The 24,931-nt window shown below is 56.3% G+C and overlaps 1 protein-coding gene across 1 annotated transcript in view; it reads right to left on the reverse strand.

Moving 5' to 3' along the window:
* Nucleotides 1-21,115, reverse strand: part of KCNQ3 (potassium voltage-gated channel subfamily Q member 3) — a 199,493-nt gene extending 178,378 nt beyond the window's left edge. Inside the window, exon 1 of the mRNA XM_036263963.1 lies at nucleotides 20,715-21,115. Coding sequence (XP_036119856.1) covers nucleotides 20,715-21,100 — 386 coding nt within the window. The 5' untranslated portion in view covers nucleotides 21,101-21,115. The remainder of the gene's footprint in view (nucleotides 1-20,714) is intronic.
* Between the last annotated feature and the right edge of the window lie 3,816 nt (nucleotides 21,116-24,931).

A 24,931-nucleotide genomic window follows, 5' to 3' on the forward strand; every position in this document is an offset into this window, starting at 1 on the left:
CCGACCAGAAAGGGACACAGGTCTCCTTCCTTGAGGGTAAGCTGTGTGTCCTTAGGCAAACCCCCTCCCCTCTCTGGGCTCAGGCTCCTCATCCCAAAGCCCTCTTCCAGCTCCAAAATTCCATGGCTCTGGGGCCCCATTGGAGCCTGCATCCACACGTCAGGAGAATTTCCAGGGAACGTGTAATTACTGGCACTTAACCAACCCGTAGTTAATGCCAGGTAATTCCAGAGGATTTACTGCCGCTCCGAAGGCTATTTTGTAAGGGAAGCGATGTATATTCAATATTGACAGTGCGAGAGGGGAGTTCTCGATCTCTCGGCCCATCAATCACCCAGGGCGTCCAGAGGACAAAAACCACCACTGGCTTGTTACTAGGGGACTCCCTCCCAACCAGAAATCGGGATTTATGGAACTCTACAAAAAAATGGAGGCGATGAGCTGAAAGCCAGAGTCGCGCGAGTATATGTGAGAGTGTGTGTGCGTGGGTGTCCGTGAGCATGGCCTCGAGAACTCAGTATGTAATAGAGAGAAATACCCAGTGCATCTAATTACATTGAATGTGACTTTCTGTCCAATCCACGCACACATTTCCTGAGCCCTCCTGGTATCAGGCACCCTGCTGGGGGTAGCCAGGGAGAGTCCCATGGGACCTGGCCCTGAACATGTTTATGCATGTGGCCCTCGCTCTCTCCTGGGTGACAGAGTCCATCCTAGAATCCTTAGGATGCTCGGTTCTCTCATCCACAAATTGAGAACCCCAAAAATGCATGCCATGTGGTGTTCTGAAAGCTTCATAAGGGGACATGTGGAAGAAAAAGTTTTTAAAAATTAGGGATAACGTGGTTAGAAGGATCAGGAAAGAGTCATAATAAATATACCCAAAGCCCTGGCCAGGCAGCTCAGGGGGTTAGAGCATCATCCCAGTGCACCAAGGCTGTGGGTTCGATTCCCAGTCAGGGCACAGAAAAGAATTGACTAATGAATGCATCAATAAGTGGAAAACGAATCCATGTTTCTTCTCTCTCTCTCCCTCTCTCTGTCTCTCTCTCTTAAAAGAAGGATAGACAAAAGCAGGGGGGAGGGGCTTCTAAAAGTTTCTGGGAAAGACAAGAAACTGTAAGAAAACAGAAAAAGGAGTGAGTGGAGAGAAAATCGGGGAGGAGGTGCCTCTGGATGGAGGAGGAAGGACCACAGGTGGTCGCAGGTGTGGCAGGAAAGAGGAGAGACTGGAGGAGAACAGAGGAGAGACTGGAGGAGACTGGAGGAGACTGGAGGAGACTGGAGGAGACTGGAGGAGACCGGAGGAGACTGGAGGAGAACGGAGGAAGAGAGGAGTGGCCGGGGCTCCAGGCACAGAGGGAGCAGGGTGCTGGAGAAGGGAGATGTTAGAGGAACATAAACCATAGGGGCACAGACAGAACAGGGAATCAGTACAAGTGCCTGGAGTTGATCCATCCGGACCCAGCAGCACCAGCACTCGCTTTGGAGACGGAGAGAACGGGCGGGAAGCCCAGGAACAGACAAAGCCCGGCCTTGCCCTGGGAGGGGGCTCCGGACGGCACAGGCGGCAGCCTGTGGCTTTTCCTTTTAACCTGCGGGTACAATGTGGGACTTGAATTACGTGCATATTCCTTTGACAGAAATAAAAATAACTGAAAACCTTTTGAAGGGATGGACGTTAACGCGGAGGAGGCACGACAGGCTGGACGGCGCTCAGACACTTAAAAATTAATGCTATCTCGTGCCCTCCCCAGAGCCCCGCGGGGCAGTCCAACGCCCCTCTATTTCCGTGTGCCTGCGCAGTCCAATGTCCCCTACTTCCGTGTGCCTGCGCAACCCAGTGCCCCTCTACTTCCGTGTGCCTGCGCAGTCCAACGCCCCTCTACTTCCGTGTGCCTGCGCAGTCCAATGCCCCTCTACTTCCGTGTGCCTGCGCAGTCCAACGCCCCTCTACTTCCGTGTGCCCGCGCAGTCCAACGCCCCTCTACTTCCGTGTGCCTGCGCAGTCCAACGCCCCTCTACTTCCGTGTGCCTGCGCAACCCAGTGCCCCCCTACTTCCGTGTGCCTGCGCAACCCAACGCCCCTCTACTTCCGTGTGCCTGCGCAACCCAACGCCCCTCTACTTCCGTGTGCCTGCGCAGTCCAGTGCCCCTCTACTTCCGTGTGCCTGCGCAGTCCAACGCCCCTCTACTTCCGTGTGCCCGCGCAGTCCAACGCCCCTCTACTTCCGTGTGCCTGCGCAACCCAACGCCCCTCTACTTCCGTGTGCCTGCGCAACCCAGTGCCCCTCTACTTCCGTGTGCCTGCGCAGTCCAACGCCCCTCTACTTCCGTGTGCCTGCGCAACCCAACGCCCCTCTACTTCCGTGTGCCTGCGCAACCCAACGCCCCTCTACTTCCGTGTGCCTGCGCAACCCAACGCCCCTCTACTTCCGTGTGCCTGCGCAACCCAACGCCCCTCTACTTCCGTGTGCCTGCGCAACCCAGTGCCCCTCTACTTCCGTGTGCCTGCGCAACCCAGTGCCCCTCTACTTCCGTGTGCCTGCGCAACCCAGTGCCCCTCTACTTCCGTGTGCCTGCGCAACCCAACGCCCCTCTATTTCCGTGTGCCTGCGCAACCCAACGCCCCTCCATTTCCGTGTGCGTGCGCAATCCAACGCCCCTCCATTTCCGTGTGCCTGTGCAACCCAGTGCCCCTCTACTTCCGTGTGCCTGCGCAACCCAGTGCCCCTCTACTTCCGTGTGCCTGCGCAACCCAACGCCCCTCTACTTCAACGCCCCTCTACTTCCGTGTGCCTGCTCAACCCAGTGCCCCTCTACTTCCGTGTGCCTGCGCAACCCAGTGCCCCTCTACTTCCGTGTGCCTGCGCAACCCAGTGCCCCTCTACTTCCGTGTGCCTGCGCAACCCAGTGCCCCTCTACTTCCGTGTGCCTGCGCAACCCAACGCCCCTCTACTTCAACGCCCCTCTACTTCCGTGTGCCTGCTCAACCCAGTGCCCCTCTACTTCCGTGTGCCTGCGCAACCCAGTGCCCCTCTACTTCCGTGTGCCTGCGCAACCCAGTGCCCCTCTACTTCCGTGTGCCTGCTCAACCCAGTGCCCCTCTACTTCCGTGTGCCTGCGCAGTCTAACGCCCCTCTACTTCCGTGTGCCTGCGCAACCCAACGCCCCTCTACTTCCGTGTGCCTGAGCAGTCCAACGCCCCTCTGCTTCCGTGTGCCTGCGCAGTCCAATGCCCCTCTACTTCCGTGTGCCTGCGCAACCCAACGCCCCTCTACTTCCGTGTGCCTGCGCAACCCAACGCCCCTCTACTTCCGTGTGCCTGCGCAGTCCAACGCCCCTCTACTTCAACGCCCCTCTACTTCCGTGTGCCTGCTCAACCCAGTGCCCCTCTACTTCCGTGTGCCTGCGCAACCCAGTGCCCCTCTACTTCCGTGTGCCTGCTCAACCCAGTGCCCCTCTACTTCCGTGTGCCTGCGCAGTCTAACGCCCCTCTACTTCCGTGTGCCTGCGCAACCCAACGCCCCTCTACTTCCGTGTGCCTGCGCAACCCAACGCCCCTCTACTTCCGTGTGCCTGCGCAGTCCAATGCCCCTCTACTTCCGTGTGCCTGCGCAACCCAACGCCCCTCTACTTCCGTGTGCCTGCGCAACCCAACGCCCCTCTACTTCCGTGTGCCTGCACAGTCCAACGCCCCTCTACTTCCGTGTGCCTGCGCAACCCAACGCCCCTCTACTTCCGTGTGCCTGCGCAACCCAGTGCCCCTCTACTTCCGTGTGCCTGCGCAACCCAGTGCCCCTCTACTTCCGGGTGCCTGCGCAACCCAGTGCCCCTCTACTTCCGTGTGCCTGCGCAACCCAGTGCCCCTCTACTTCCGTGTGCCTGCGCAACCCAGTGCCCCTCTACTTCCGTGTGCCTGCGCAACCCAACGCCCCTCTACTTCCGTGTGCCTGCGCAACCCAACGCCCCTCTACTTCCGTGTGCCTGCGCAACCCAACGCCCCTCTACTTCCGTGTGCCTGCGCAACCCAGTGCCCCTCTACTTCCGTGTGCCTGCGCAACCCAGTGCCCCTCTACTTCCGTGTGCCTGCGCAACCCAGTGCCCCTCTACTTCCGTGTGCCTGCGCAACCCAACGCCCCTCTATTTCCGTGTGCCTGCGCAACCCAACGCCCCTCCATTTCCGTGTGCGTGCGCAATCCAACGCCCCTCCATTTCCGTGTGCCTGTGCAACCCAGTGCCCCTCTACTTCCGTGTGCCTGCGCAACCCAACGCCCCTCTACTTCAACGCCCCTCTACTTCCGTGTGCCTGCTCAACCCAGTGCCCCTCTACTTCCGTGTGCCTGCGCAACCCAGTGCCCCTCTATTTCCGTGTGCCTGCGCAACCCAACGCCCCTCCATTTCCGTGTGCGTGCGCAATCCAACGCCCCTCCATTTCCGTGTGCCTGCGCAACCCAACGCCCCTCTATTTCCGTGTGCCTGCGCATCCAACGCCCCTCTATTTCCGTGTGCCTGCGCAACCCAACGCCCCTCTATTTCCGTGTGCCTGCGCAACCCAACGCCCCTCTATTTCCGTGTGCCTGCGCAACCCAACGCCCCTCCATTTCCGTGTGCCTGCGCAACCCAACGCCCCTCCATTTCCGTGTGCCTGCGCAATCCAACGCCCCTCCATTTCCGTGTGCCTGCGCAGTCCAGTGCCCCTCTACTTCCGTGTGCCTGCGCAACCCAACGCCCCTCCATTTCCGTGTGCCTGCGCATCCAACGCCCCTCCATTTCCGTGTGCCTGCGCATCCAACGCCCCTCCATTTCCGTGTGCCTGCGCATCCAACGCCCCTCCATTTCCGTGTGCCTGCGCAACCCAACGCCCCTCTATTTCCGTGTGCCTGCGCAACCCAATGCCCCTCTATTTCCGTGTGCCTGCGCAACCCAACGCCCCTCTATTTCCGTGTGCCTGCGCAGTCCAATGCCCCTGTATTTCCGTGTGCCTGCGCCGTCCACTCCGAGCAGCCGGGCGAGGGTTAAAAGAGGTAACACAGGTGCAGCAGGTGGGCAAGCACCTGTTGACACGGCGACACTAACCCATGTCAGTGTCTAGCGTCCCATTTTCAAAAGCGATCCCCCCTTTTCGAGGGGAATGACTCTGTTCCCTGTGTGTAGTAGCTGGCACGCTCTCTCCTGATCCTAACCCCCAAGGACACAGGCTGGGAAGGGGCATCCGGCCGTGGGTGCCCAAGCCCCTAACTTGAGAACCCTGGAAGCAAGGTCAGCCCTCCCAGGGGCAGAGGACAGAGCCAGAAGGACACGAGATAAACAGGGAGTCAAAGAGTTTCTCGAGCTCAGAGGCCAGAGGTGACCATGCTTCTGCCACGTGGAGAGGGTCTGCAGAGCAGAGCTGCAATGACCGGTCCTGTCTGGGGGGCCTCCAGCCCCTGGCTCCAGGTGTTCTCGGCCCCAGGTAAAGCCCCACTCCTCCATCAGTCCTGCTCTTGATGCCCCCCGGGGCCCATGAACCAAGCTCCCTGGCACACCTCCGCTGTTTCGAGTGTGGCTGCCCTCACTGGCCTCCACAAGCGTCAAGAGGGCTCCAAGCCAAGAGCCTGTAGGTGTCTCCAGGACCTTCCAAGGGGAGGCTGCTGAGCTCGGGGTCTCCTGATGTGGACGGAGAAAGACTGAAAACAAGAGGAAGCGTGCATGCGGGGATAATGTGCTAATTTCTTCCTGAGGCGACGCGCAGCCAAGCCACCTGGGCCGCAGTTAGCCAACTAGTCTTCCATCTCCTCCCTTCCAACCCATGGTCCGGGCCATTCGGATTTCATGACCTAAAAATATCTCCCAAACTTCCAAGTATGCTGCCATAAGCTGGTGGACTCAAATTTTTCATCCATTTGCAAATGTTTCTGCACCGTTCTTTTCCCCCTCAAATTCTACGTTGTGCTGAATCACTAGCATCATCTGGTTTGACATTTATTGGGAGCAGGAAGGAAGTCCTCTTGAACACAAATGTCATCCCAGGCCCTGAAGGCTCGTGCACGCTGCAGAGAGTGTAAGAGAATGAAGTGTGTTCCCCTGGGGCCGGGGAGAAACCTCAGGCTTTGGGACTGGCTGTCCCTGGCTGCATCTGGCTGTGACCCTGAGCAAGACACCGGACCTCTCTGAGCCTGTCTTCAACTACGATGTGGGGATAATGCAGTGCGGTTCAGCAGAGCTGCTGCAGAGATTCGATGGGTTAGAGACCATGTGCCCCTCCAAGCCCAAAGCAGGAGCTCAGGAAACGGCCCATTCTGAACGGCAGCGGCCATGGTGGAGGAGCCTGCACCCCACCCCTTCTCCGCCCGGGGCAACGCCCCCTGACAAAGCACAATCTCACCGTGCCACTCGCCTCTGGGAAACCCAGCAGCCTTACCCTCAGACTGAAATGCTCGCTGGGGTCCACACCTGCCTGTTCCTCATCCTCACCTCACATCCGCCTCCCCAGCCGGCTGTCCTCGCCCGCAAGCAGGATGTTCCCACTCGGCCTCCCGTGGTTTTGCCTTTGATTTCAGGTCCTGCAAAGTCAGTCATTTCCTCCTCCTCGCCCACTCCCTCCCCCGTCTCTCCAGACCCCACTCAGGCTAGCACAGATGTCCCACCCTCACACCATACCACCCACAGGGAAGACGCCTCTCCCAGTATTCCCGTCCCCGTCCTCAGATGCACCCTCTCTGCCCATCGGCTCTGACCGAGGGGTGCGTTCTTTCGTGTACCCACACTGGCGCCAGGGAGGCAGGCTGACCATCTGATGACATCAGGTCCAAACACGGTGGTTAGGAATAGGGAGGGATAAAGTCCCCACAGGAATCAGGGAATGGGGGTCAGTGAGAGAAATGGGGGCTTGATGTGGGAAGCCAAAGACCAATAGCCAACACCAGTCCCCACTGGTCAGGAGAGGGTGGGGGCGGGGCGGAGCCACAGACGCCAGAGCTAGTGGAGGCCTTCAAGTTCTAAAGTAGGAAGATTTAGGACCCACATGGATGGAGGACTCACCCAAGTTCACAGCAAGGCCACTGCCAAGCATCTAGACCCCACCATGATGCACCTCCCAGTGAATTATGACAACACCCCTGCCTTCCAGGAAAATGTCTTCATGATTCCGTCCGTTTCATGCTCAGAAGGTCCAACGACAGGCTTCATGACAGGAGATGTGAGGAGTGGCTTATGGATGGGAATTCTGAGGACCGCTGGGTGCAGAGGGGCTGACTTTGCACCGTGTCCCTCAAAGACCCACGGAGTCAGGCGCAGAGGGGCTGACTTTGCACCATCGCCCTCAAAGACCCACGGAGTCAGGCGCAGAGGGGCTGACTTTGCACCGTCGCCCTCAAAGACCCACGGAGTCAGGCGCAGAGGGGCTGACTTTGCACCGTCGCCCTCAAAGACCCACGGAGTCAGGCGCAGAGGGGCTGACTTTGCACCGTCGCCCTCAAAGACCCACGGAGTCAGGCGCAGAGGGGCTGACTTTGCACCGTCGCCCTCAAAGACCCACGGAGTCAGGCGCAGAGGGGCTGACTTTGCACCGTCGCCCTCAAAGACCCACGGAGTCAGGCGCAGAGGGGCTGACTTTGCACCGTCGCCCTCAAAGACCCACGGAGTCAGGTGCAGAGGGGCTGACTTTGCACCGTCTCCCTCAAAGACCCACGGAGTCAGGCACAGAGGGGCTGACTTTGCACCATTGCCCTCAAAGACCCACGGAGTCAGGCACAGAGCTGGTGACAGGCTGCGTGTTGAAGAGGAAGACGGGGCAGGCACGACCTTTCTCCTTTAAGAGCAGTCTCAGCGCCCAACTCCCCCTCCATCCCATCACCTTTCACTTCTCTCCGCCCCTCCAGGGGTGAGGAACAGGGAAGGGGGTGAGAGCAAAGAGGAAAAGCAGAGTTGCAAAGGGGTAGAATGGGCTGATTTAGAAAATTCCTCCCAAAGAGGGAAGGAATGAAACCTTCTGGAAACAATCTACGTAATGCCTTTTGTTTGGGGCCTTTCTAAGGAACTTCTCACCCTCAAGATGGGGCTCAAGAATCACCTCCCTTGGGAAGACTTCCTTGATCGACCTCCCTCCCCAGTCAGACTTTATCCATCCGTCCTGTGTGCTCACCAGGTTGGGGCACATTGCATTCTATTTGGTGATTGTCCACACAGCTGAATCCTTGGGTAGATCATCAAAAGGTGTTCACTAAATATTGAATGAATTAGTTAATGAAGTAGACTGTGGCCATTACCAGGGTTCAGATCTAGTCATGAAACAAACAGAACCATAGGACCAATGGTTTTTCTTCCCAGGGCTCCAACTCTGGAGCAGCGAGGCGCAGGACCTCGTAGTGCACCCCTGCAGACACCTGAAGATGGTCATCTTGCATCTTTTCCAATGAAGTGATGAGATGAGGTCAGATGTCGCCAGGCCTTCAACGAGGCCAGGTACAGCAGAAAGGTAGTAGATAGGACAAGTGCAGGGGTCCAGCTGCCTGGGAATGCCAAGGGGCTCCACAGAGGCAGGAAAATAGAATAATGGAGCATTTTCAAGTCCCTTTTTCATGGAACTAAACATCCTGTAGTTGCAGGAGACCTCTTAAACCACAGGGCCCAAACACCCACAGCTGTACCTCATTTCTCACACTACACCACAGCTGAGCTCTGTTCTTTTTAATTGTTGAAAAGTATACACAACAAAATTTACCACTCTAGCAATTACCAAGTGTACGATTCAGTGGCGGTAAGTCCATTCATTCAGTGTTGTGCAACCATCCCCACCATCCACCTCCAGAACTTCATCTTCCCAAACTGAAACGGTCTCCATTAAACACTAACTCTCTCTTCCCCACACCCCAGCCCCTGGCACCCGCCACTCCACTGTCAGTCTCTATGATTCTGACTATTTTAGGCACCCCACATGAGTGGAATCACACACCATCTGCCCTCCTGTGTCTGGCTTATTTCACTTGGCATAATGCATCCAAGGTTTATCCATGTTGTAGCATATGTCAGAATTTCCATCCTTTTCAAGGCTGTATACTATTCCATCCAGGTGCTGTTTTGCCACCACCACTGAGACCATCCAGCAAAGATGAGTGAGCTCCCTACCTTCCCAGACAGTTATCCCCCTGCAGTCAGACCGACTGGTACAGGGTTCTCAAGTTCATCGGCAGGTGGTCCTGCTCTTCTTCTACCCACTGCTCCTTGCACTGCCCCATGAGCTCTAGGAGGCAGTCCTCCCCCACCGCACGGGACTTGGGACGTCCGGAAGTGAGGTTCACAGCCCTCCTCACTTCCTTCCATCAAACAAGATAGCCGTTTCCGGCTGTCCTTTAGGGGTCCTGCTCACCCTCCTCCACACAGTCTGTCCAGGCCCTTCTGTCCGTCAATAAACACACGCTATGCACAGACCCCAGGCTGGGAGTGGGGACACCGCAGTGAACTTGACATGGTCCTTGCCCACCTGGAGCTCACAATTCAGTGGAGAGACACAAATCAGTACACGTGACTGAGCGCGTGTGGCGGTGCGGGGTGAGCTGAAGGATGTAACAACGGCGGAGACTCACTTGAAAGAGGTTGATCACGGAGGCCCCACTAGAAACTATAAGAGCCATTTTGTACAAGTTGAGGGACAGCCTCCAGGCAGAGAAAATGGTGAGAGTCGAGGCTCTTTCCGAGGGGAAGTAGAACCCGGTGTGCTCTGAGCTGGGACTAGGGGTGGCCGGGTGGAGGTGGTGGGGGCCACGGCCAGTTCCCCCCAGGCTGTGAGTCTCAGCAAGGGGACGGGGTTTTGTGCCAAGGTCAACAGGCAGCCACTGAGGGGCTTCGCGCTGTGGGCACACAATGTAATTAACACTGAAAAAGGACAACCTGCCTTCCGGGTGGGGATGGACGCAAGTGAGCAAGAGCGGACGCCGGAAGAGGAGTGAGGATATCGCAGGAGATGAGGCCGGAGATGTCGGGCTGCCCAGAAGCAGAGATGGGCTCTCTGAGGCCAGAGACCATGACACAGCAATCTTTGTATCCTCAGCTCTTCTTACAACAGAGCCTGGGGCTCCACACCAGCAGGCTGCCCTGGCCTGAGAGGCCCCTTCGAGGTCAAGCCGCCCCCAGACCCCAGGCTAAGGGACAGCCAGCTCCTTCCTGGTTCCCCTCCAACCCACCGCTTCCCTGCCTTCCAGAAAGCTGGACCACAACAGGTCACTGCCTATCGACCTTTGTATTGTCATCTCGGGGCACAGACAAACACCGGCTTAAAACCTGGACCAGAGTCCGCACACAACAGACTCTGGCTAAATGCTGCTAACTGGCTGGGATGCTTGTGAGAAAATGACAGTTGATCTGACCCGGGCCAACCAGAGCACAGACCCTTCTTCCCTGGCTGCCAAGTCCCCACAGAAGGAGCCCCGCTCCGCGTTCCAGCAGCAGCTTTTAGTGTCCACGTTCAGATCTGGGTTTTGTTTGGAACTCAGCTTGGATGCCGCAAGTCCAAGGGGATTAGTCAACAGTGTTTGTTAAACACGGACTCCGTGCCCAGCATCCTGCCTGGCGCTGTCGATTAAAAGAAAATGTATCACGTACAGCTCTTGCCTGTGATGCAGCCGTGATCTGGTTGGGATACTCATGGTGAACCCAGCCAAAGCCGAGCTTACTGCAGGATGAGTCAGGGTGCCAGGGAGAAGGGTCCAGGAATGGCTGGGAGGGGAAGCAATGGCTTGTACGCAGGCCCATCTGGGTTTCCATGCAGCTGTGTGTCCCTGGGTAAGTCACCTAACCTCTCTGAGCCTCCACTGCCTCATGTCCTCACAAGAGGTAGGTGCATTTTATAGGTGAGGAAACAGAGGTCCGGAGAGATGTAGTTGGCCTGAGGTCACACCGCTGGGATTCAGGACCTGCAGGCTAGCTGAGCCCCTGTCCAACACGCCTTCCTCAGCTGAAACAAGCCCCCGCCCCGGCTGCAGGGCCCAGGCTCCCGGAACAGCGAGCTCCACAGCCTGCAGGGTCTGTGTGCAGGTGACGTCCCAGTAACGAGAGCCCTGCTCTGCTGTTTCCAACGTCAGCACTTTCCAGTGCTATTTTTTCCAGATGGAAGAAACAAGGTCCCCAGCTTAATTTGTTTCACGCAGTGACACTAATTAATGTTCCAAACACTGGGGCTTAGGGATTGCGGGGTGTGTCTGCGTGCGCACGGGCGCACAGGCACTGCGTGTGACTTGTGCTTCGATAACACGTTTTCCCCAACTTCTGAAATGATGCATGTGGGTCTTTGACCTGAGCCAAGCTTTCAGCTCAAAAAACGGGTTAGGCGACACCCCACACATTTCATAAATCCTCCAGCCCCGTACTCCCAGTCGGTGCTTCAACTCAGCGCTGACGCTGGGAACCTGCGGCAGAGACATCGCCACGGGGTTATGGCTCTCAGACGCCAGCGGTTCTCAGCTGAGGCTGTGGCCGACCCCTGCAGAGCATTTGGAAAAGCCCGAGCGTCGTCTGGTTCACCACCATGGGCTCTCCTAGCATCCTGTAGGCGGGGCCCAAGATGCGGAAAATCCTGCAAAACGTGTGCCATCCATGCCCAGTGCAAACAGCTTCTCCACTGAGAAGCGCCAAGAGGTATCCAAGTACCTGGTTTTTCAGGGGAGAACGAAAGGCACAGATATGGGGGTTCCTGTTCCAGGCTGCACAGCAATTCCATGGTTTAATAGGGTCTGCCCTGCGCCCTGGCCGGTTTGGCTCGACGTGGAGCATCAGCCCGCGGACCAGAGTCTCAGGTTCGATGCCGGTCAAGGGCACGTACCTCAGTTGCTGTTCAGTCCCCAGCCCTGGTCAGGGTCCTGCGGGAGGCAGCCCGTCGATGTGTACCTCTCACATTGATGTCTCTCTCTCTCCCCCTCCCACTCTATCTAAAGTGAAAAAACAAAGAAAGAAAGAAAGAAAGAAAGACAACGGTCTGCCCTGGCCTGTTTGGCTCGATTCTGGGTCAAAGGCATTTACCTGGGTTTCAAGTTTGATCCCTGGCCTGGGTCGGAGTTGTGCAGGAGGCAACCAGTCAATGTGTCTCTCACACATCAATGTCTCTCTTTCCCTCCCTCCCTCCCTATCTCCTTTCCTCCCTCCTTTCTTTCCACTCTATCTGAAAATCAATGGAGAAATATCCCTCGGGTGAGTCTTAACAAACAATGAATAAAAGGGTCTGGCCCCTCCCATTTCATCGTCTCCCCACCCAGCTCGCCCACACCCACCCAGAGTCTCCAGTGTCCGTCACTGGCAGTGGTCACGCCGAACTCGCCCGCTGTCCTTCTCCCTTCCAAGGCTTTGCCGAAGCTACTCCTTCTGCCTTCAACCCTAACCCTGACCCTGACTCCACCATATCCGTCTATGCCCAAGTCAAAGGCTGCCTCCTCCGGGAAGCCTGCCAGAGTCCTGCCTCAGAGCCAACCCACAGCTAGCTGTTCTGAGATAGGACTGTCGGCACCTGGACTTCCAGCCTGCGTGCCAGTCTGCCTTTGCCGGAGAGTCACTTGTTCGCATCACCGTCAACAGCGTGGGGCCTGCTGCCGTAGGACCACTGTGCCATGCTAGGGTGTCTCAGGGCATGGTCAAACCATTTTACTGATGAAGATCTGAGGCTCAGGAAGGTTAAGCAGCTTGCTCGAGGTCACACAGGTGACAAAACAGGGATTTGCTCCCACGTCTGATGGCAGAGACAACATCAAACCACGAGGCCACCCTGCCTCCCTGTGCGGTCACATGCGTGTCTGCCTCCCGTCTGGACAGTGGGGTCTCTGAAGACAGGAGCCGCGTCTAGTCATCCACACTTACTTTATGATGAACCCTCCGTAAGTGACGTCAAAGAGCCCAAGACAAGAGCCCGCATCCAGCTTCCTGGCCTCGGGGACAGGGCCACACAGTGGGCAGTCTCCCAAGGTTACCTGTATCCACCCCACCCCCAAACCCACTAGAGTTAAGTGCAGTAGCTTCGATCACACAGTGGACAATGCCCAGTCACTTCCTTCTGGCTCGGCAGGCTGCTTGGGGCATGGCAAAGGGCAGGCCCATGGGGGGTGGGGGGGAGCAGGGTCCAGAACCCGGGCTCACACCCTCCACCACTGGGTGGGGAGGCGGAGAGCACACAGCTCAGCACCCTCTGCAGAGGGCCAGGCTGCAGCCATGCTCGCGGGCCGGGGACTGACTGACACGGGAGAAGACGGGGATGTCGCCCACCCCTCCCAGACTCTGATCTGGGCTCCTGGTGGCCACAGCACGCAGACCTGCAGGGAATCTACCCAGCAGCCAGTCCACCTCCCTCCTCATGGAGCCAGGTGTCCACGAGGCTCCAGACTACAGAGAACGAGCACCTGCCTGACGAAGGGGCAGCCAGGGGCACGTCTGCAGCGTCGTTCAACAGCTCACTCCGGGGTCACCGCTGCTTCCTCACGCGGACCCCACCTGTTCCGTCAGGGTGGGAATACGCCGAGTCCTCAGTGTGGGGTGCACATGAGAACATGAAGGAGACACGGTCCTTAACCCCGCACATATGATGAAACCTACTTCTCCTGATGGCCATCTTCCCTGACTCATTTGGGGGAGAAGGCAGAGTAAATCGGGGTAACCTCAGAGGGAAAGGGGGGCTTCAGTTTCCTGGTGACCGGCCTCTCGGCCACACCTCAGGAGACCCTTCCAGAACACACAACCCAACATGCCACAGGGAAATGACTGTACAGGTCAGTCGCTGTACTAAGGAACATAAATCAGGTTTCCATAAATGAGCAGGTGGTGGTGCTGCCCACCGGTGGCATCAGAAACAACCCAAACGGATACAGACATCTGTGATCACCATCATGACGGTGCGAAGGCCCACCTCAGTGACGAGCTCAATGGAGATCAGAGACTACTTTACTTTATTTTGTTTTATTTAATTTTAAATCCTCACCTGAGGACTCCTTTTCCATTTATCTTCAGTCAGAGCGGGAGGGGGAGAGAGACACACACTGATGTGAGAGAGACACATCGACTAGCTGCCTTCTGCACGACCCCGACCAGGGCCAGGGATGAACCACAACCAAGGAACGTGCCCCTGACAGGCATCGAACCCGTGACTCTTTGGGCTGCAGGCCGACACTAACCGCTGAGCCAAACTAGCCAGGGCAGATCAGAGACTTTTATATGACTCTTGGTGGAGGACTGGATGGGGGCGTGGAGAAAAGGGATACGGGCACTGGGAATTTCAGCGAGAGGGGAAACCCTCCCAGGCCCGAGGGAGCCTGGGCTGGCTGCCTGCCGGGCCGCACCTGGCTTACCTGGAGCCAGTGCGCTCGGAGCTCCTGCTGTGGTCAGAGCTCCATCGGCCCAGAGCTGCCGGACGGCCAGGAGGGAAGCCGACCCGGCTGCACGGACCAGCCCTGGAAGGAGAAGACAGGAGTTTGCAAGCTCCCTTTGTCCCTCCTGCCTGGGGCCTCGGTTTCCTCTTCTCCAGAGTTCCTCCCAGCTCTGGTGGCCTCTGGCTTCTGTAATCCTCCGAGTGACTCCCAGCACCAGGTCCATCAAAACCCCGTAAAATTCTGGTAAGGAACTAACTGCAGGTAAGTCCGACTCGACCAGCTGATTACTGAGGCCTGCTGGGTTCAGTTTCTGGACTGACATCCTTACGCCGAGGAGCATCTGTAACCAACACACGTGGGTGAGACAGAGTGCAAGCTGGGATTGCGGGAAGGGGCCGGACAGGGAGGTAAGTTTCGATGGTGCTGAGAGATGTTCCAGTAGCAGAGACCGTGCCTGGTTGGCACATTGCCCTGCTCAGCATTTCCAAGTCATGGTGGATACTCTTTCCCCCTGTCCCCCTCAAAAGACATGCACAGGTAGAAATGGACTAAGCCGCTATGACAAGGTGACAGAGAATCGAAGGGGCCAATGCCAAAGAAGCTCCAGCTGCCTGTTCTCAGACACAACAGCGGCATAGGAAAACCGGACCTGGTGACTCGTAAGACAGCACCTGCTGCGACAGCCATTGTTACCAATACACGGAGAGCAGGTGCCCTGGTGATGCCGCCCAAAGGGAGGTAAATAAACTGTGAAATGATGCAGAAACCTTGGTCATTGTTGACATGTTGGTGTGCTATGCCCCGACTCAACTGTAACACTATTCCACGGTCCAGAGGATTCTGCGTGTCCTGAAGGATGGAAACGAGGGGCGGAAACAGATCTGAGCCTTGAGGTCTTCGGCACAGATAGACGCCCACAGGAGGCGGCCACGCAGAGCCATGGACGGGCCAGCTCTGTACGTATTTACTCTTATTCATTCGTAAACTATGTGCAAGAGCCATCTTGTTTCTGAGTTATAACCCAATTTGTTTTCCCAAGAAAACATGTCAAGCAAACTCCTCTATCTCATCCGTGGCAACAGGCTGGATGGGATCTGATTTGCACCCTAAGACACCTGCAAAACTAGAGGTGGCCTGAACCTGGGTATTGATTTCTGTTTGGATCTCCAAATTGTCTTCCTTCACACAACACAGAGGGCTCAGCAGCACCCCCTTCTGCACGCCTTGGTTCCCCATTTGCATCCTGGTCCTGCATTTGCTGGACTATTTCAGCTGAGTTGCTCCAAGTCTGTCTCTCTCTAGGGGAAGAACTGCGGCTGGCACAACGGCCTGGCACGAGGCTTGCCATGTGACTCGGCGGGTGTGGCCTTGGGATGAATGCACCTTCCTACAGTGTGTCTGTCATTACCTGGACAGAGCCCGAGGCAGAGAGGAACCCTGAGACACAGGCTACACAGAATCCATGAATCTAAGAAAGTGTGTTCATTGTATACACGTCCCACATCTTCTTCATCTACGGTCGTCCCTCGTTTATCGCGTTAATCCGTTCCAGACTCTAGCGGTTGCACCCGACGTCGAAGGATCCCTGGGGTGCTCCGATACATAGGCCTACAGTCCATACGCACAGTAATTTTAATTGTAATTGTAACCCAGACAAACGAGTGCGCGCTGTATCATTTTCAGTCTCGATCAACTTTTTAATGAATATATTTGAACAAACCGCGGAAGTCAAAGTGCGCAGTGGCGCGGGCCGACTGCACCGGTCTATCGGTGGGCGCCTGGGCTGCTCCCACATCTCGCCGGTTGTAAATAACACTGCCGTGAACACAGAGGTGCGTATATCTTTCTGAAATCAGCGTTTTGGATTTCCTCGGATAAACACCCAGACATGGAATCGCTGGTCTAGTTCTATTTTTAATGTTTTGGGAGACCTCCCTACTGCTTTCCACAGTGGCCGCATCAATTCACGTTCCCACCACAGCACACGAGGGTTCCCTTTCCACAGTCCGCGCCAGCACTAGTTGCTTGCTGATTTACCGACGATAGCCCTTCTGACAGGGAGGACCACTTTGTAAGTTATATAAATGTCGAACCACAATGTTGTACACCTGAAACTAATATAATATTGTATATCAACTGCATTCAATGTTTTTTGTTAATCCTCACCCGAGGATACTTTTCCATTAATTTTTAGAGAGCAGAAGGGGGGGAAGAGAGAGAGAAACATCCATGTGAGAGAGGCACATCGACTGGTTGCCTCCCTCATGACCTCGACCAGGGGCAGGATCAAACCTGCAACCCAGGTACATGCCCTTGACCAAAATGGAACCTGCGACTCTTTGATCCATGGGCCAACACTCGAACGGCTGAGCCAAACTGGCCAGGACTGTAATTAATTAATGTTTAATCATAGAAAAATAAAAAGCATGCTCCACTCGGCCGGTTGTTGTCCACAGCGGCCGCGCCGGTTACAGTCGCGTGGACACTGCGCAGGGTTCCCTTCTCTCCCTCTTCGCCACACTCGCCTCTGGTCTTCCGACAACAGCCATCCCAACAGGTGTGACGGGACAGCTCTGTGGTTTCGATTTGCATCCCCTGCCGATCAGTGATGTTGGGCACCTTTTTGCGGACCTGTTGACCATTTGTATATCTTCTTAGAAAAATGTCTATTTGGGTCCTTTGTTTTAATCAGATGATTTGTTTTCTTGCTATTGCGTTGTATGAGTTCCTTATAGATTTTGGATGGTAAACCCCTGGTCAAACATGGCTGTAGCAAAACGAAAAGGCCCTCTGTGGGGGGTTCCTGTGATCGCCTCGCCTTGGTCTGCCAAGAGGTGAGAGACTGGGCACCCCAGCTGGCCGTGCAGAGGCGGGCAGGGCAGCGTGTTAGTGGAACGCCGGTCTGGCAACAACGCCAAACGAAGCCAGCATCTCACCACGAACAGGCCGGGAAGGGGCGCCCCTAGACAATGCCGGGCAGCCAGTGGCCAGTGTGTATGACTTAAAGAAACCCCTATTCGAAATCAACTAATGACTACCGAATGTCTGATGTTGGGCCAATTCTGTTCATATACACGGTTTGTTTTAAGTCTAAAAACCACCTGTGTCAGGGCAGCACTGTCGTCGCCAGCTACAGGTCATCCCCAACGTGGCCCCTGTCAAGTCACAGACTTCAGGCAGAGACCACATCTGAACTCCAAGCCCAGCATAATTTCCACGACATCAGAATTTTTTCAGCAGGCTTGGAGCGTGGTCTCCCTCCTTCTTCCCTCCCCAGAGTCCGCTGTAAGACTTCTGAGAGCCATTCTTATCGTTAAAATCCTACAACGTTGACCTTGGCTGCTTAGTATTGTCGGTGGTGGTGTTGTGATAATAGTAAGGCCGTACAGAAGGTAGTCTTAGTGAGCCGGAGCGGATTCTTGCGCTCGTCCATTCAGAAAGGCTCCCTAAGTAACCACCAGGGCCCCACTGCCTGCTGGGACCAAGAATGCTGAAGAGGACACAGCCCCTCCGCCTCAGCGGCTATCAGTTCAGCAGGGAAGATGAGCAGGCAGATCAATCCGATGCATCGTGCAAAATCAGAGGGCTGGGGACGCTGCAGAGAGGGGGCAATTCTAGCTCAGTCTGGAGGGTCAGGGAAAAGCTTCTCAAAAGTAGGGGGGGCATTTAAGGCAAAGGGAGTATTGTCGGGGTGGGGAGCCATCTCTGATTTCCACATTTGCTGTATTCTACTTTTAGAATAGAGGGAAGAAAAATCACATCTCATGGGTCAGGTTCATTTAAAAAAACGCACTAGACGGTGAACCCACGGTCAGCCCAGTTTCCTGGCCTCCTTACACCATCAGCCATAGCCCAGAACGGAATAATGGATGGTTCGAAGCATGGATGTCAGTGCCTTGCAAATCCTGAATCATCAATGAAAGATTCAATTTTGTTCGCTGGACTGGACTTCCTCCTAAGCTGGATGTACTATATAGGCTGCAAAGTCAGGAGCTCCAAGCCAAGCAGACACGGCTCTCCAGTACAACTCCTAACGGACCACAGTCCACATTCCCAACACCGCCCAGCACATCCCACCTTCCCTAATTCTGCCCAGCCCCTGTTTTTGATTCTCAATTCCATTTCTAGCCATTTGCCTACTGGGAGCTTGGAAGGGGGGGAAGAGGCATTACTGAGAGCCCTGTGTTACCATTGGGGCCAGGGGCACCCAGTGACACCTAGTGAAGTTCCAAGGGTCCTGCCATTGTTGGCAGAGGGTCAGAACTGGGCTCTGGGCTCAGAAACAGAGCTGAGCCCTGCATTCAGCTGTGAGCTCCAGAACCATGAGCTGTGGCATCCTGGACACGTGGTTTTCTGTCTGCAAGTTTTCAAACCCTCATCTACAAACTGTAGATAATAATTCCACCTCAAGTCCATGGTGACAACTTAAAAGTACCTGGCTGGCTACACAGGTATTCAACTCTTCCTTCTCTCCCAGTCTTAACTTTTCCTGGATACTTCTGGGAAACCGAGGCTACAGATGCTGGCATTCTCCAATCAGCCTCTGGGTGATGGAATGATCTACAGACGGACCACCGAGGCTCCAGCAATCACAGGCCTTAGCTATCCCGTCCCCAGCGGGGCAAGGCAGGGCGGGGGTGCTGGCTGGAAAAGATGGCAGAACAAAGACTAAGCCCATAAGCTCCAGGGGGACCCCAGGTTTGGAAGTCAGCCAGTACGTACTGACCCCCATTTGTGTTCAAAAGAACAAGTGATTCTGTGTAGGTTGTGCGCCCGCAAATAACGTTTGTACCTTTTTATTATCACATATTCCAGCATTAACTTCAGTTCAATTGAACTAAGTACAGTGCTAAAGACAGAGAGAAGAATGCATATGTAATCCCTTTTTACCACCTGGAGAAAGCAAGTGGAAAAGCAACAACACCCGCAAATGCGTGAGAACGCCAAAGGCTGGACCACCCCAAAGGCTGGACCACCCCAAAGCCGCGTTCCTGGCTGGATGCCCCTCCTCCTGCTGGTTTCTCAGTTTCCAGGGAGGCACTGTCTTCAGGCTCAGGAACCTCTCAGAGGAAACCTGTTGCTGACTTAGAGGTTTTGTGCCGATGACCCCACCTGGTGGCCAAATCTGGGAAAGCTTTCCAACGAAGGAAGATTGGCAGGTACTGTAACTCCAAGGCTTCCTGAACTCCCCAGGGCCCCGTTAGTCATGGAGGATGGCAGCGAGGAATATCCAAAACGAAACGCCTAAGAGGGGCCAAGGTCATGGCCAATTCCCCACCCAAACTCCGGTAAGGTATAGCCTCTGAAGACGCAGCCATCAGGATGACTAAGCCCTAGAAGGCAGGCGAGGGGTGAAGTGCCCTGCCACCCCGAGGTGTGAGTGGACAGCGGATTTCCCCTCCTGGGTGAGAAGCCACCACTACCATCCTCTCCCTCTCCCCAAATACAGGAGCGTTTCTATCCAGAGTGTTGGGGTGCAGAGAGGAGCTCCATCTCCCCCTGGCCATCTATTTACCACCTGACTAGCAAGGAGACTTTTTCTAGGGGAAGGGTGCCTGGGGGCAAACCTCCAGCCCAGGCCCCTTCACACACACACCCATCATGTTCCTGTCCAGCCAAAGCAAGGGAAAGGGAAGCAGTTGAGGCGAGGGGATCTCAGGACCAAGTCATGAAGATGTTTCCACCAAACGAAGCCCCCAGGGCCCTCACCTCCTGGTCTCGGTCTAGGTTTAGAGCCTGAGATACACGCTCTCTCTTCCTCTCTCACATTAACACCCCTAAACAGAACCCAAAGACATGCATTCTGACCACTCCAAGTCGCCAATTACAGCAACACCGGGTTCTTTTCTATACCAGGATGGAGCCCTAAGAAGGGCAGCACAAGCCACACACACACACACACACACACACACACACACACACCCCCCACTGTGGGCAACTCCCATTCCCAACTCCAGGATGTATCATCCAAACTCAGTAGCGATCCCAGGAGACCGGACCCGCCCCAAACCTGCCCCAAGCGGAAACACAGGGCACAAGGGGGTGGGGGGGTGGGGGACGCTTTATCCTGTTCAACCTCCACATTAACTGAAAAACAACAACAACACATAATTCTTTCAAGCTTTGCTCCAGAAGGTGCAATAAATACGCATCCGCGCGCACACAAACGTGCCAATCCAATCTCCAAATTGTCTGAGGAACCACGCGTGGACCATTTAAGCCTTGGGGTCCAGAGTGTGGTTCACTGGCACACAGATCTACCCAGCAGAGACACACGCACTGAGAACAGGCTGGGCTCCAATTCAATGTAAAGCCCGAGTCCTCAGTTCCAGCCTCCACCCGAACCCCAACCTGCGCCGCCGCCAAGGGGCGCCCCGAACGCCAGGTACTCACACGAGCGCGTGGTACAGCAGCGCCCAGCCCCGCGGTCTCTCCAGGGCGTCGTAGATCAAAGTTTGGATGCGCCGGTACTTGGCGTTGTTCCTCTTCACCGGGCGGCTCAGGGGCGTCTTGGCCAGGAGCCCGATGCCCTGCGGGGTCCTCCGCAGCCCCTCGTCGCGGCCGCCGCCCTCCAGCAGCAGGGTCCCGTCTTTGTCGGCTCCGGCCCCAAGCGCCAAGGTGACTTGCTCCACCTCGCCGGGCGCCAGCCCCACTTTCCGCTCCTCGTCGCCAGCCGCCGCCGCGTCCCCTCCCGCCGGGTTAGCGGCCCCGCCGCCTCCGCCGCCCCCGTCTCCGCCGCCGCCAGCCGCCCCGGCCGCCCTGCGCGCCTTGAGCCCCATCTGCCTCGCCCCCGCCGGCCGCTTCGCCTTCTCCGCTGCTGCTCCGGGAAGAAGGGGCGCTCGGGGTGCGTGGACGAGGCGGCGGCGGCGGCGGCAAGCCCAGGAACTCCAATGCCATGATCCGCGCGCCCCTCCCCACCACCGCCCCAAAAGCAGGCAAAGGCGGGCCCCCCGGGGGTCAGGGGAGGCCGGGCGGGGGGTAAAGTGGGTCACATCCCGCTCGGGTCAGCCGCGGGACCCCAGGGGGCGCAGACGGAGGACTGCGGGCAGCGGGCGAGGGCGCGCGAGGCTGGCGCGGAGGCGCTAGGGCGCGCGGCGGCGGGAGCCCGGCACTGGCGCTCCCGGGCGGCGGCGGCGACGGCGGCACCCAGGCCGGCGAGCCCGAGACAGCATCGCAGTTTATTTACAAGCCCGGTGCCAGCCGCCCGCCCGCCACACGCGCGGCCGCTGCCGCCGCCTCCTCCCTCCTCCGCGCTCCCACCGCACCCCTCCCGCCTGCTTCAGCCTCAGCCCCGCACCAGCAGCCGCCAGCCAGCGAGCAACACCGCCTCCCGCCCTCCCGCGCGGGGTGGGGCCGCATTGTCCCGCCCCGCCGGCGCCCCGCCCTCCCCGCAGCCCCCACCCCTGTGCGCCCCGCGGGCCCTGAACCGCCTGGGCCTCCGCTCCCGCCGTTGCGCTGAGCTCCCCGCGCTCCCGTGGGCGTTGGGCTTTCCCCAGGTGGGGGCAGAGGGGGAGGCAGAGAGAAGGGGAGAGCTAGGAGAGGGGTCTCCCTCTCTGCCTTCTCCCGGCCACTGCAGCCTTAGGTTGTCTGGTCCCCTCCCAACCCGGTTCCTGGGCTTGGGAAGTAAAACCCAAGTTGCTGGGTTGGCCAAGACCGAGAGCATCGCGAAGCCCCCCTCCGTGGTAGCAACGGGGCTCCCAGTTCCCTTTGGTTCCTGGTTCACAGTTCTGGGGGACAGCGTGCACCTCCCTGGGCCCTTGAATATCAGCACCTTCGCCAGGCTGGGTGAGCAGAGGGCTGGAGAGCTGGGAAGGACACGGAATCTGTATCCTAGCTCCTTGCTTCGCTCCTAACTTGTGCCCTCCTTGTCTTGCCTGATTTCTGTTCTTATTCATAGACTCAGTTACTAAACCCACGGGAGTGAGCTTCCACCCAGCGGGGCAGCGGTCTCTGGCCAGGTCCCCAGGGATCCCTGCCTGCATACAGCTTGCACGCTAGTGAGAGGTGGAAGCAGGAACAAAAAAACAAGCTGTAAAATTGCCAGAATGGATAAATCCTGTGGGGAAACGGAATGGGGCGTTGTGTAGACGTGGGAGCGTCGTCATGTCGGCCTGTCCTAAGGCCTCATGGTGGGGGTGACATTTTGAGGTGAGGCCTAAATGACGAGCTGGGTCGAGGCGGCCGGATGGCAGGTGCACAGGGGAGTAGGGTGTGGAGCAGAGGCAGGTGGGGCCACAGGTAGGCTGGGGCTGGATCTCCTAAACCACAGGCTGAGGACAGGACAGTGAGGTCCTGCACATGGAACCCACTGCCCCCTCCCTCCCGCGCGTGGCCATCTGGGTGGTTAGAAAAACCCTCCATTGCCTGTAGTGCAGGGGCCTTTTCCTCCCAGTCTCTCCTCTCTGCTGGCTCGGGTGGAGGGGAGGGCTGCGAGCAAGGCCCAGCCCAGAAGCTACGCCTCGTGTGCAAGCAGAGTGCGATCAGAAGGCCTGCCATGGGCTGCCAGCTCTGCCTGGAGGAGTTGGCCAAGGAGGGTGAAAGAAAGAAGGGGAGAGGAGGGAGGATTAGGGAGAAGGGACCAAGGAGAGAAGAAGGGGTGGGGGAGGAGAGGGGGATGGAAGTGTGCGTGTGTGAGCTGGAGAAGTGTCAAAGGAGGACCCTCCTGAAGGACTGTCAGAGAGAGAACCTCGGCAATTTCAGAGCCAAGAAGGAAGTGAAACTATACCACCGGGCTGAAATCATTAGAACAGAGTAATACTGGCCCCCAAAATAAATCGTGTGATGCAACAGAAGAGCTTGCTCAGAAAGTGACTAAGAACTTAATAAAATAAAGAGAGTCATAACGACCCGACGGAGCAAGGTTATTCCCTGGTCAGTGGACTGCTGGATGGATTTTGTACGATTACATGACATAAATAGCACAGGGCTCCGCGCACAGCAGGATCCCGTGGATGTTTATGAACAGACGAAAGAGTTGAAGTATAGCAGGTCAGTGCAAACTCGGGAAGGGAGGAGCAAAAGCCTGGAGCAAGGGAATCACCTGCGTTTGTAAAGCTCCTGCTGGAACCTGGCTGCCCCAAAGCACACTCAGAACTTTTGTTAGCCCCCAACATACCAACACATACGTGCACTTTCTGTCCCAGCCCCATCCCAACTCCCTAGGGATCAATTCTGCCCTCCGTGTTTGAGCACCTTTTCTAAAGGTGTCCTTTCCAGGCAACTCATTCCTGGTTTACTTATCAGTAAATTTATCATATTTGCATTTTGTTCACTTGTTTCCCATTTTGTCACTAAACGAGAGGGGACTCGGCAGCCTATCCCTGAAGCCTGGAAGAACAGCTGCTACATAGGGACTTTCAATACTGTCCACAGCATGAACCGGTGATGAAGAGATGAATATGCAGGATGTGAGACCCCGGAACAGTGCCCGGCGCACGAGGACGCATTCGCTTTATGTTTGTGTGTGAGCTTTCTGGTTCTGTCTTGTACTGTTGCGGAAGTCTTTATTCTTAGGAAGTTCTAGTCCCCGCTGCAACTTAAGTATCGTGGTGACAGAAGCATGTTGACAGAACTTTAAAAGACTCACTAGATAAGCATCAAAACTAGTCAAGGACCACATAGAAAGAAGGCAGGAAAATTCATTACCGAGCAATTAATCAAAAGTTCAGATTTCCAGGATGGCTGTTTGGACCCTTGAAGAGGCACATGAAGAGGCTTCTATTTTGCTGAGAGCCACAGACCGTGAAATATTAACGTTTTAAGATCAAGTTCGGGGGCGATTTTCATGCCTCCCATAAAGGGTGAGGTTAAAGTCAATATCAAGTTCACAGCCCTGATGCAATTAAATCCAATGATAGGGAAACTGCCAGGGTTGTTTGGAAATTGATTTGCTTCAATGGTTTTATAACCCAATAGAGAGAGTTGTTCGGACAGGGAGTTTGGAAATGTCATGAAAAACAGGGTACACTCAGTGCCATTGGGGGGACTTTGATATCACAGCACTGTGTACGGATTCCAGCCAGAGGACATCAAACGTCCTAGATCCCATTGGAAGAGTTCAGTGGCGGGGTGTTCGCGCGGGCGGGCTGGCGGCACGGCACAACTCGGGAAGCAAGCCCGACCTGCAAAGAGCAGGCCCCGGTGTGGCCACCTGCCCGGGGGCCGCTAGAGGCAGGTTGATTCCACTGGACCTTGCAGTTCCGGTTGAGAGGGAAGGGCACTGTCCTCACTGGAAGGGACACATCACCCAGGTACACGACTGCCTCTCCTGCCCATGATGCTTCCGCCAACGTCACCATCCATGGACTTCAGAGTACCTTAGTCACCCTCCTAGATTCCAAATAGAACTACTTCTGATCAAATGTGCGTGCGCCTGCTGCGCCCTGGTTAGACGCCTTCCTCTGGGAGGGTCCAGCGAGACAGGTCTTGGCAGCTAAGGACAGAGGCTCCAATTTGGGGTCTTGCAACAACCTCGGCCAAAAGGCAGTATGTTTGGAAAGGAAGGACCCCACGCTTCCCCTGTATGTATTTTTTACTCTTAAAGGCCTGACTACAGCAAATCCTCAAGTTGGCTTTGCTTTGTGCCTGTGCTCTGTGCCCTTTCCCAGGCC

This window comes from Molossus molossus, unplaced genomic scaffold (genome assembly GCF_014108415.1).
Source record: "Molossus molossus isolate mMolMol1 unplaced genomic scaffold, mMolMol1.p scaffold_m16_p_16, whole genome shotgun sequence".
Lineage (NCBI taxonomy): Eukaryota > Metazoa > Chordata > Mammalia > Chiroptera > Molossidae > Molossus > Molossus molossus.